Here is a 13,421-nt window from a genome sequence, read left to right as displayed (position 1 = left end):
AGTTTTTTAATGTGTGTGTGTGCACAGTCGTTGATGTATGAATGCAACAACCCAGCCAGCAGCAACAACACCCACCCAGGCCATGCCATGCCTCTCCCCTGTAGTCTCTTCGGGGCTCAAAGCGCTATTTGGGTCAACTGCGAGCGTCTACACACACACACACACACGCACACACGTAAATGGGGGGTGTGTAGGAGCGTGGGTGTGCAAAACTTTTTTTTATGAACTGTTAAATTTCCAATTAGCGCTGATTGTTTCGATTTAACGGCGAAAAGCAAACGGTGCGTGTGCTCGCTAGGTGCCACGTTATGAAAGGCAAAGAAACGGCTGACTGACTGACTGACTCTGACTGGCATTTGAAAATCAATAGCAGCAGCAGATACAAGATAGAGGATACACACGGAGCCACCAAGTGCCTGTGCCAGTTTCACTTCGAGTTGCAGTTGCAGTTCCCCTGTGGTACGAAATTTATAATACTCCCGGGATTGATATTGCAGCAGCTTACGAGTGGGGGGAGCTGGGTTGGGCTGGAGCATTATTTCAATCAATAATTAATGCACTTGACTACGCTCCACAGCAGAGAGAGAGAGAGAGAGAGAGAGGGAGAGAGTCTGATCCGAGCTGTGCCTGCAAAAGGCCTTCAACGTGGTTGCTGCCCCCGCTGCCATTGCATGTGTCAACGCCCATGTCCAGCGTGGAGCTGCCTCGTCTGGGGTCTCCTTTTGGCGGCACTAGCATTTTTATGTCCATAATGTGCAAGCACACGTACAACAGAGAGACAAGCCATCCGCCAACAGCGGGGACTCTGGCTCCGACTCCGACTGCCCTGCTGCTCCCCAGTTGCCCGTCTCCGGGCCATTGTGCGGATATCGCATTGCTGCCCGTTGCAGCAGCAGCAGCAGCAGCAGCAGCAGCAGCAGTGGCTCCACGTTGCACGCTCCTGTGGCTCCTTCATTGCTTCTCCCAACAGATGAATGTCTGTTAAATATTTATGAGTATCGAAATGTTGCCTCAATGCATATTATAACAAATGAAACGTCAATTTCATGCGAAAAATGCAAACAGCATTGACAACCCCAAGGATTCCGAGCAAGGACCCTGCTGCCCCTGCTGCTGCTTGGCACGTGACAGGCCTATGGCCATGGGCCAAGTGTGTGGGCGGGCGAGTGTGGGTCTGCCGTCTACCATCTCCCACCTCCCACCTCCCACCTCCCATCTTTCGTCTAGCTTCGTCTGTCGTATGTAGCCTGTCGGATGTTGCATGTCGTCTGTACGGATGTCCTTTGGTTTCTGCACAATTTCATTATGGAATTTCATGCTGCTCTCGGTCCACATGCCCAAAAGGATTGCTGCACATTCAATTTGGGGGCCGGCACTCTCTCTCAAAGTGGAGCTCTACCACATAAAACATATATTTCATGGACTTTTGGTATAGATAATGGGCTCTGACAGACATTTCGGGCAAAACGCACCACAAAGTGCTGCCTCGGACTGGGACTCGAGCTGCTGGGCAGGAAAATCTCATTCGTAAATGCTGCAAAATATAATATCCAAGAATTGTGTGCTGAAATAATATTATGTTGTCCAAGCTTCGAGCTTCAATCAAGTGAAAACTCATTAGCAAAAGCGACTCGCACAAGAAAATCTAAAGAAAACTCTAAAGAATAAAGGAAAAGCAGCGCAGAAGAGAACAAAAAATGGGGTCACAAATATTATTACAAGTGTGCGGCGGGCAGGGGGAGCAGGGATGAGCAAAGGAGCGGCGGGAAGCGCAGCAGCTGAGTGGGTGATAGGCTGGAGGCCAAGGTGAATTCACTTACAAGGTGACGTCTTCACCACAGTGAAATCTTATTCACGAACCAATAGCTCAATCTCCATGCCTCTCCAGCGCTTGTCTCTCTGCGCGTGGTGAATAAGCTAGTGCTGCTCCCCACAGCGGAGAACGTCACCTTCTAAGTAATTTCACCTTGCGCTTGGCCCGCAGCTAATTTGCGAGGCAATAAAAATTGTTTATCAAAATGTGAAAAAGTGAAAAGTGAAAAAAAATAGGAATGAAAATTTCAATTCGTTTCGCTACGCGTATTTCCTTTTGGCTTTGCCGGTTTTGCCATTTGCGCCATTTTTCCACGCTTTTATTTGTGCAATTGCAAAAGTCGGAATTTAATTAAAAATGCAGCATGCCGCCGGCACCCCGCTCTCTCTGCGATTTCTCTTAGCGACTTGCACTTGAACTAAAACCAAAGCAGGACAGACGCAATAATTTTCATGTTAGCTGCCAAAAGCGTGCAAAATGTTTTCCAACTATCAGACAATAGGCGCACGAAAGGACAATGGCAGGACATACACACAGGCGGAGGGGGCTCAAAGTTGAGCCATCACCGAGCCATAAACTTTATTCAAAAGAGCAAATATAAGGGGAGCGCAAAGGGTCCATCCACACTGTCTGCAAGGTGTTGTCGACAGGGGGACGGAGACAAAATCAACAATAAGGGAAGACCCTAAACTGCGCTATAACGAAGCTTTTAATGCACTAGCAAAGCGAAGAGAACGGAGACATAAGGGAACATATAATAAATATTTTTAGGATTTTGGTGAAGATTTTCTTTGAGTATCTCTCATCTCATAAAGATATAGAGATCTTGTAGTCTCTTGTCGCAAACTGCACGCTTAAACGCAGCATACCCTTACTCACTGCACAGAGTACAGCAATTTATAAATAATAATTTCTCCGCTCACCTGCGCTCCAACCACGCTGGGCCACAGCCAGGCCCGGCTCTTTTGTCGTCACCAGGCGAGTAATAGATAGAGAGCGGGAGAGACAGCAAACGAGAGACGCTGGGCAGGCAGACAGGGAGGAGACAGCAGAAGAACAAGAATAACAATAAGCTCAGCAGCAATAGCAACAACAGCAAAATGCGCAGCCCTGTGTGTGAGAGAGAGAGAGAGAGAGAGAGAGAGGCCGAGAGTGTGACTGTGAGTGTGTCAAAGGCAGAGCGGTTGAGTGAGGTGTGGAGAGCGAGAGAGCTGAGGGTGAATATTGCTTGAGAAATGCCAACGGCAGTTGATGAAGTGCAGACAGCAGACCCGTTACTAGGCAATGAAGTTGCCATGCCTCAACAGCCTCAACCCATAGAACACCCAACTGCCACAGTCCACCACCCTCTAGCCATTACTTGCCACCTAACAGCCTTCTCCTTTTTTGCCACCTACTGCCCTCTTGCCCCTCTGGTTGAGGCTGGTCACACCTGTCTCTTTGGGATCTTTACCGTTTGCCTGCCCACTTTTCATTGTTTTAATTGTTTGTCAGCTTTTGCCTGCGCTCCTCTCTACTCTCTCCGCTGCTCACCATTGCGCTCCTTTGCTCACCCACTCTTTCTCCCTCTCCATCTCCTGTTCTGTTCCCACTTATTCTGCCTAAATTTACGACGCAAAACATTCTCCCCCTTTCTGTTTGTTTGTGCGTGTGTGTGGGTGTCTTTTTCTAGGCCTGAATTCTGTCGTCAATCTCTGAGGCAGTTAATTTAGTTGGGCATATTTATTAGAAGGAGTTGCTCCCTCTCCCTCTCTCTCTCTCTCTCTCTCTCTCTGCGAGTGTTGCTCTGTGTTTCTGTTCTTGTTTTTCCATCTGATTTCATTTCGTTATTAATGGGCTGTCCCCCTTTTTAGTCGGGGGCACTTCCTTATCGGACAGACAAGAGTTAAGACTTCAAAAGTCAAAGCAAAAACCTTAAAAAGTGTGACTTAAAATTTAAGAAATTAAAATGTCAAATATGAGCTAGAGGTGCTCAAAAAATGTGCTTCAAAATTCGGTTGCTCCTTCAATTAAACTCTGCATAGTTGCTGGCAGTTGCCGGTAGTTTCTGCCAGTGCTCAGTGTTGTGGCTAAAAACTTTTCTAGACATGAAATATTGCAGCTGGAGTCGGAATCTTTTGCTAACTTTATGACACGCGTTGCGTTTCGAAATTGTTAGAGTGAAAGTTGTCAAGCATTTTGGGTTCAATTCTTCGTCAAAGTGTGCTTTCAATTCGCGCTTTTCACTCGCTAAGCCAGACCCTAATGAACCGAGCTCTGGCAAAAGTCACCAAAGCGTGTGGCCCGTGGGCGGGCGATGGGAGGGAATAAAAACCAACAAGGCCAGGACCAAAACGCGAGAGGGAGAGAGTGCTGCTGATGGTGCTGGGTGCAGTTCAGTTATTGTCAACAGGATGCGGCAAATATGCCACTTTTATGGCACGCTTCCGTATCCGGTAGCCGTAGCCGTAGCCGTAGCCAGCCAGCCAGCCAGCGAGCAGCGTTCCAGCAGCGAGATTGTTGGCGAGGTAACAAGGCGGATATAGTTGGTAAATTACGGTGGCAACCTGTGCAGCGTCGCCGCGCAGGATGCAGCCCAGGGAGTGGCACTGGCACTGGCACTGGCTGTGGCGATATGCAAAAACGCACCCACTGCACTTGTGCAGCACTTTGCCCTCTCCCAGCACCACTTGTACCTTCCACTAAGACAAGATGCTGCCTGAACTTGAGGCCGCTGAATGAGGCTGCTTTAATGCCCTTTATCCACCTTTTCTTTATGCGCAGCCGCTAAATGGCCCAAATAGCTGAAGTTTCTGCCCAGGCGGATCGAAGATTGAAGAACTTTTCCAAATTTGGTTTGTAAATCTCGAGTAGCTCTCGACTGCTTCATGCTTGATAGGCACTCGCTGCTGAAGGGTATCAAATGGCAGGACGACGCCCTACACTTGTCTGTATGGGAATGGCAACTGTTGCAAGTGCGAGTATCGATAGCAACAGTTGCAGCTGGTGGCAGCGGGTGGCAGGAAGTGGCTGGAACTTGGCTTGCAGCTGGCGGCAGCTGTTGGTGCGGCATTTTTAAGTTTTACGTGTGGCACGTGCAAATGCAAAAGATGCCACAACACACACACACACACCCAGAGAGAAGACTGAGACTGACACACGTGCAGCTTGGTTTTTTTTTCCACGTTTTTTCCATGACTTTCAACAGCGCGTAAAACTAAAGGAAAAACTGTCAAGCCAGCGCGGCTCTAAGGTGGCAGAACTGCCGCTCCCAGTTGCCATTTGGGGTGGCACTTTAAGCTGCGGCTTCTATGAGTTACGGGCCAGGGCCAGCAATCAGAGCAGCTGCGTAAGTGCGGCAGCAGCAGCACAATGCAGTGTCCCCAGTGCGCCGAGGATGATTGGAAATGTGTGCCACTGCGACAGTTGCCACCGCATAAGAAGCAGCTCTAAATTCAGGACACTAAAACAATTGAGCAATAATTCAGAGAGAGAGAGAGAGAAAATTCAAATGTGGATCGCAGATCCAGATGATCCATGGCTGTTTCGGCTTTAACTTTTAACTGCCTTCCATCAGCACTCACTTATGCATGTAATATCCTGTCGTTGGGCACGTTTGAGCGACTCAATTCCGGGTGGCACTTCGAGGCAAAAGCATGGCCAAGACGCTCCCAAGACTCCCAAGTGCCTGAAACATTACAAAGCGATTGACCGGCAGAGGACACGGCACGCACGCAGGACCACCATCAGCACCACCAGCAGCATGGCACAGGAAAAGAGTCGAAAGTTTTGCTGCCAGTTGCAGGCAGCCAGCTGTCAAGTAGTGGTGCTCCTGCAGAGATTCGGAAGCGTCAAGCAAACACTTTGAAAAGGGCAACTAGAAGTGGCAAGTCGAGTTGCAGTTTGCCCAAAGCCCGGGGTCCAAGCAATCGTTAGCAGCGTGCCACATGGAGTACCTTAAAGGGGCAAGTTTTTGGCCCGCTCCCTTCGTGTAGTTTCTCGGGGAAACTTCTTATGTGGCAGAGGGCAGAGCGAGCGAGTATGCAGCTTAAATTATGCGGCATTCATAATGCAACAGAGTCGAGTATGGGGCAGATACTCTTTGACATATTCCCCATGCAGAAAACTGCTGCTAAAACTTGGCGCCATTCGACGAGGAGCTTGCGGGGATGTGAGTCGTGGAGCAGGCATTAAATTTTATGCACATTCCCCTCCACAGATACCCATGGCTGTAGCCCATTTCCAGAGTCCATATCCGCGATGGCTGGCTGCCTCGCTTAAGCCCAAAATAATGCCCAAGCTTCTGGCCCCATTATTTCAGCGAATTTTCTCTCCCCGTTGCACTTGGAGTAAGTGTGCTGCTCCTTTGCCTCCTTGCCGCTTTCATATTCTATTTTATTTAAGAACTTTTTCCGCGGCAAAGTCACACAAGAAACAAATTTATTTAAAGTTCAAAGTTTGCTCGCTTTTTATTTTATTTTACGGCACTTTTGTGTCGAATATTCAAGCTTTGTGACATTAGAGCCATACAAAATTTGTAGCTGCCTTAGGGAGAACAACTTGTTTCCAGCTTAACTTGCGCTCAAGCTACTGCCACTACATGTTTGATTTACAATAAACATTGCAACATTGTTTGATTATCCCCCCCCCCCCCCCCACACAGCCATGACAAAACATATTGAATATTGGAGGCGGCCATGGGATGGACATATGTGTGTCCTTTATCTCTGTGCAATGTCCTCCGCTGCATATTCATTGTTGCAATGAAAACCTAATCTATTTTTGATGAATCGCAATTGTAAATTCGTCCAACAATGGGCCACTGAAACGAAACGCTTCAAAGAGCTTCAACGGGGAATTATTGTGTGCCCCAAAAATACGAGCAGGAGCATGAAGCTTGTACACATATTTGTGCATCGGCTTTTACTCTCTATTTGTCAGCGACTACATTAGCTATTAAATAGATTTTGCAAACAGCTGCTTACAATATTCGTTCAAGCTGTTTAAGTGTTTTTTTGCACATTGAAATTCATATTTTTAGCTGCAACTTTTGCGAGTTTTTCAGGCTGCAGTGTGTGCCCAAAGTCCGCAATGTGTTTTGTCCTGTGCTGTTTATTTTTTGTGTGTTGTTCGTTATGGGTGTCCAGTCCAGTCCATAATGCAATTGAAGAGCGAGCAGTTGGACCTCTATTGATGATGCTGCCTGCTGCCTGCTGCCCGCTGCCTGATTTCGTATGCACAAAAACAGCCGAGTGGCAGATAGAAATTGTCATCAATAAAATAAAATGTTGTATTATTTTCATTTTCGTTTTTCGCTCCATTGTGTTGTTGTGGCATATGCAGTTGTTTTGCGATTGTCTGGCAAAATTAACAGAAAATAAAATTACTGCTTACAACGCCTCGCCCAGTGGCACGCCACCCCCTGCCTGACTTGGCAGTGCACTGCATAAATCATGAGGCGAGTCCCTGCCCTGCATCATGTGGCATTCACTTGTGTCCTGTGAATTGAGTCAATTGTGTGGAAATTATGAATGCATATGGATACGGATATGGCTATGCTGACATCGATATAGACAGAAAAAGTCATTTAAATGCAGCTTTCCTTTTGCGAAATAAATACTCGGGCGGGGGCAGCAAGAAGAAAAAACACGCACAAAACCAGAGCTCAAACAACAACAATTAAAGGCATTCATGGGGGCAGGGCCTGTGTCCTGTAATTAATAATTTATTGACTAATTGGATTATGATTTGCACACTCGCCGAAAAACCAACACTGCCACATGGAACATCGCTCAACAACTCTATGTCCATTTTTCATCGAATTTTTGCCTTTTTAGTGGTTCTTTTTTTTGTAATGAGATTAGAATTATGTGCATTTATGTGCCCTTTGTCTAATGACATCGTCACGCATGGAATTACTACAATTTATACGCATTATCAAATGGGAAAATGATTTTGTTTAGTTTTCAAAATGGCAACAAATGTGCGTGACATAACGACTGGGAGATACCCCTGCAACTTATGGAATTTACTACAGCATTTCGATTAGAATGGAACCACAAACACCAACTAGAAGACATACATAAAAACCAGTTCTTAGTTTTGGAATTGGGCTTTCAATTATTATACAATTTGAAGGAAAAAGAATGCTCTTTATAGGCCTAATTTCATGTCTTTCAACGAGCGGCACAATCTTGTTATTTGCATTATTGATAAATATAGAAATTCAAATAAAATGCTAATCAAATACTGTTCAATGGCAAAGTTTAATGTGTTTATTTGTCGATTTAAATCTCCACTATATGGATCGATATTCAGCTGCTTCAAGGCACTCCAAAAATATATTTAAATTCATTGTTTTGGCTACTAATTCCGATGCACAACAAATATAAAAGCAATGCCCAATGCTACTCCACATAATTATGCCTAAAACATTTCACATTCCCAATCAAATGCTCAGATTGGCACTGCCACAATTTGCGGAGGGGTTCTTGGGGGTTTCCTGGAAGCGCAAGCGCCCAGCGATAACCCGAGCGCATAATCGCTCAACATTTTCTGTGGAATAAAATATATTGAAATAAAAATAAATATAGGCTGAGCATCGCGGGGCCGCTGCCCAGTTGTGTGGCAAAATTCGAGCCGCTGAGATCGCCATGGAACTGTTTTTGCTGCCGTTGCTGCTGTGCCTCGCCTGTGCCAGCGCCCGCGTGTCCCTGGAGGACTGGGAGGCGTTCAAGGCGCGGTATGGCAAGCGGTACAACCACCGGGACAACATGCGCCACTACGGCATCTACAATCGACGGGCACAGCAGGTGGAGCAGCACAATCGGCTCTTTGCCGCCGGCGCAGTGGGCTACGAAATGGGTTTGAATCAGTTTTCGGATACGAAACAGAATCTGGTCTCATTCCTGGCGAATGGGCCGGAGCCCGAGGAGGATGCAGCCACTCGGCGGAGTCCGAGCAAGCCGAGCGACTACAAGTACTACCACGAGATCAAGGACACTGGCAAGGACTGGCGGGCTGCTGGCATCATCTCCGCGGTGGGCAACCAAGGCGACGACTGCCTGGCCTGCTGGTCCTTTGCCGCTTCGGGCGTCATCGAGGCGCATCTGGCGCTGAAGAATCGCCAGCTGGTGGAGCTCTCCCCCAAGCATTTGCTGGACTGTTCGGGTTCGCCCAACAATGGCTGCTCGGGGGGCTGGGTGAGTGTGGCACTCAACTATACGCGGGATCATGGCATTGCCACAAAGGCCGCCTATCCCTTTGTGCCACAAACCGAAGCTTGTCGCTACGAAAGTGCCACAAGTGGGGCTCGGGTGCGTGGCTATGTCACCCTCAACACTGCCGATGAGCAGCAACTCGCCGAAGTGCTGTACAACATTGGACCCGTGAGTGTTTCCATCGATCATCAGCACGAGTCCTTCATGAGCTACAGGAAGGGTGTCCTGACCGAGCCGCATTGCAGATCGGAGCGCCGCACGCTGCGGCATGCCATGCTGCTGGTGGGCTTTGGCACTGATCCCGACTGGGGCGACTACTGGCTGATCAAGAACTCCTACGGCACGTCCTGGGGCATCGACGGCTATCTCCAGCTGGCACGCAACGCGGGCAACATGTGCGGCATCGCCTCCATACCGCAATATCCAATTGTTTAATAAAAAAGAAAGTCACAAGCCAGGCTGTCGTTTGGGTTTGGGTTTGGGTTTGGGGTTGCGGGCCATCAAATAAAAGAGTTCATTTGACCATTTAATAGGTTGGGTCTGGCCCAAGTGCTCTGCTGCTCTGCGGCCATAAGCTCGAAATGCCCAATAATTGACACATAAATAACTTGCAACAACTTACTTACAAGCCTCGGGGGCTCGGGGAGAGAGAGAGAGCGACACGCCCACACAATCTTATTAAAAATGTCCCCGGATAATACAAGGAAGCAGAAGCTGGAGCCGGTCGCATGTTTGTGCAACTTTTAACTGCCACCGCTGGGATAAATCATAAAAGGATATTTCTCTGTGCCCTGAAAGTGGAGCAGGCAGCAGCAGCTGGACACCAGAGGCAGAGAACTACGGACTCCGGTGGCTCACTGTCAGGGCCATTACTTGACTGAAGAAATATTTTTACAAGCTCTGCTTTTAATGCGGCCAATTGGCGTCGCGCTGCCTCGCTCCGGGATTGTCTCTCCGCTCGTTTCTCTCTGCTTTCTGGCATATTCCTTTTGTGTGTCCCATTTATTGACATTTCTCTGGCGAGAAACTACTTTGAGTGGCTTGGACACGACCTTTGGAGACTTGAGGCCCCGCTCCAAGTCCCCTTTGGGTTCGCGGTCACTTTGATGGCTCATAAAAGGATCAATAAACTTGGGAGCGCCCACAGGTGTTGCCACAAACAAACTTTAAGTCGCTGAAATAGAACAAAAAAAGGGAAAACATCATCATCGGAGCGGAGCGGAGCGGAGCGCATTTAGAGCCGAAAAAGCAACTCAAAGATAGCAGCGGGACAGGCGCAGAGAGGGACAACTGCCTGCCACATTGTGGGACATGCAAAACAACTTCCGTTGCCTGTGGCAGCTGGGGCAGGGAATGAAAATTCTCCAAAGAAAACGAGCAAACTGTGGGCACATTTTAGGGTAGTTTTGTACTTTGGAGCGGCCAAAAATGCACACCAACATGCTGCAAATGATCAAGAATAACGGCTCCTCGGCCAGCCTATTTTTGAGCGCTTCTTTCAGCTGTTTAGCCCACTGTTAGGCCCTAAGCTCGCGCGGTTTTGTTTGCGGTTGTCGCTGACTCTGGCTGAAAATGTGTTGCATATGCAAGAGGCGCCGCTACACGCACGACAAAGAGGCAGAGAGAGAGAGGGAGAGGGAGTAGAGGGGCAAGCAAAAGCCAAAGACGTTGATGAAGCACTGACACAAGTGAGGACGTTGGCGGCTTGCAGTTTGATTGAAAATTTGCATTTTGGGCCTGGCCTTTCTGCTGTGGCGCCTCCTAGCCGAGCGAGCGACTGCATCTTCGGCGAAAACTTTGCAGCCACTGACAGCTGTCAAATAGATGTTGCACGGCCTTGGCGAAGACAATTTTGCGGCATTTTGAATTGTAAATTTTGCACTGCTGCTGCTGCCCGGAATGAATGAGGCGCTGAATAGAATGGATGGATGGATGGATGGATGAATGCTTGCTTGGTTGACTGCTTGAATGAATGGGTTTTGGGTTGTGTCTGTCAAGTGTGGCAACAACTACTCGCAGCAGCGTCACATGTGCCAGCACCACCAACCAAGTGGCGTCACCTGGCGCAACACGGGAAGCTCCTTTCTCCCTGCCGGCCACTTTGTTTGCTTTCTCATTCATTCCACTAAAAATGCAAAATCTTTGCCCAAGAATCGTCAACTGTAAAACTGCAAATGCAATTTACACTTGAATACGAAATGTTGCGTATGTTTTGTGTGTCTGCCACACACCCACACAAAGAAAAACAAAAACGAAAACAAAAACGAAACCCACAAAAAAGTGCAACGAAAAAACATAAACCTGAACCGTGGCAGCATCAGAATCAGAATCGCTGAGGGTATTGCCGTGGCGCTGTGCTAAGCAACAAATTTCTATGCGAAAAATGCTAAAATTCTACCACCCCCCCTGCCGCATCCCCCCTCTCTGCTCGATGGCAATTGCGCATATTAATTGAAAATTTCTCACGCAAAAAGCGACTCGGCACTCGAGAGTAAATTGCTGCACTTGCCCCAAAGCTGCATGCATAACAATGTGGGCGGGGCGGGGGGTTTGTGTAGCCACAAATCGGTATTACTTTTAGCCAAATGGAAATGCTAATCAAAATATGCAAAGACCGATTCCATTGATCGATGGGAATATATTTTTGGGCAGCAAACAATCGATGTTCCGGCAATTATTTCTATTGCAATTTTGGGCAAGAGTCGCTGCTCCTGCTGCAGCTCCTGCTGCAGCTCCTCGCACGCCTTTCATTAGAGCTGCCAACCTGGCGCTAATTTTTGCAGGACACTCTCTCCTGTGTCGCTGCCACGCTCTTGGGGCGCTGCAGACAGTTCACATCCAGAGTTGTGCACCCTCTAATCATTTTAACAGCTGCCAATCATCATTAGTGCTGGTGTGGAGCCAGGCCCTGGCTGGATTTCGGATTGGACGGGTGTATCGTGGTGTGAACGTCGTGGTTTGACTCCTCGTCTGTCGTCGGTTTTTGGGGGGGGGGGGGTACTGGAGCTGGGAGCTGGTCCAAAGGCATTTGCAGCAGCTACAACTATAAAACCGCCAATTAGCAGCGCGTTGCCAATAAACTAAACAGCGTGGTGTGTGCCACCAGCCACCAGCCACCAGGCAGCAGCCACCTGCCAGCAGCCGCACCCACAATTTCAATTCTGTCCTCAAGCTGGGCCTGGGGCTGGGGCTGGCGCTTCTTTTTCCGGCTCGCTGCGGCCATCCTTTTGCTCCTTTCTGCTCTAAGCCAATTCCACAGACTAATCAGTATAAACCACTTCAAAGCAAAGCGGCAACAAATTTCCTTCTTTGTAATGTTTGCTCGCGAATTCCAATGTGTCTGTGTCTCCCTGTCTGGCAGTAAAGCGACCAGCTCCCAGCTCTCGATATAAAATGCTGCTCGAATGTGTAGAAGCTATTTTCGTTGGCCCATCAAAGGCGAACCTCTGCCAGGGGGTATGCCTGCTCCACAGTAGCCTCCGCCTCCGCCTCAGCCTCAGCCACTAACTGTCTCTGCTGGCTGGTTAGAGCATTGCCAGTTCGTGGCGCTCCTGCCTGCTGCTTCTCTGTGTTAAGTGCTGCAGCACACTGGCAAAACGTGTTAAAATGTGTAATTTAATTTCGGCAAAGAGCTCATTTCTCGCTCAGACATTTACAGCCGCAGTCGTGTTGAGATTTAAGCGTCCGAAAACTTCAAACAACAAATTTAAGGGTCTTCGGACTCTGCACAAAAAAATATAAGCAAAACGGAGAAGCGCAAAAAATCAGCATTGACAGCAGACAGGGGCCAGGGGCCAGGGGCCAGGCAGGCAGTGGGCAGACTCAACTTTGGCGGCCATATGTCAATTTGCTGTTACAACTCGTTCAGCTGCGAAACTCTGGCGTATTTCAGGAGACGCCTCCGATTTGTGGCTCTGGCGCCGACAGGGAGAGCAGGGCTTTAGCTGCCGGAAACTTTTTAACAACTTGCGCGGGTAGGGCGTTGGGGCCTGGGTTCTCGGTCAGCCGAAGAAGTTTTCTAATCTGTTTTCTGGCAGGGAGCAGAGTGTTTGATTTTCGTTTGTGATTTTTAAACGGCCCTGGCCATTGATCCGAATTCTTTTGTTGTGCACTGTGTGTCGGACACGCAAGTGTTTACTTTCCCACTATGTTGGGACAGGACTCGAAGGCTCTCTCCCTCTCCCTCTCCCTCTCCCACTCTGGAGACTCTATATTTATCTTTGGCGAATTGTGTTGGAGGAAATTGGGGGCCTAAAATCAACTTGTATAGAAAGTCAATAAAACTGTTTGACAACTCAACGACTGGCACGCAGATTGAGACGGTTGTTTGTCCGTGTGCCCAGTGGGAGGGCACAACGTAGCCCCATGGACACATTAAATTTACAATTTATGGCTTGCCAATCGCCAGG

General features: G+C 48.4%; 1 protein-coding gene across 1 annotated transcript; it reads left to right on the top strand.

Moving 5' to 3' along the window:
* The first annotated feature begins 8,391 nt into the window (after nt 1–8,391).
* On the top strand, nt 8,392–9,467 carry LOC117589032 (cathepsin L1). Its single transcript, XM_034280660.1, has one exon. It carries the CDS (start codon nt 8,446–8,448, stop codon nt 9,445–9,447), a length of 1,002 nt encoding a protein of 333 aa, XP_034136551.1. The 5' UTR covers nt 8,392–8,445; the 3' UTR covers nt 9,448–9,467.
* Nucleotides 9,468–13,421: the final 3,954 nt, after the last annotated feature.

Source organism: Drosophila guanche, unplaced genomic scaffold, assembly GCF_900245975.1.
Source record: "Drosophila guanche unplaced genomic scaffold, DGUA_6, whole genome shotgun sequence".
Classification (NCBI taxonomy): Eukaryota; Metazoa; Arthropoda; class Insecta; order Diptera; family Drosophilidae; genus Drosophila; species Drosophila guanche.
This window is presented reverse-complemented; position numbering and strand designations above follow the sequence as displayed.

Excerpts from the sequence above, each read along its gene's own strand:
- LOC117589032 (XM_034280660.1), top strand. The coding sequence starts at position 8,446 with ATGGAACTGTTTTTGCTGCCGTTGCTGCTGTGCCTCGCCTGTGCCAGC.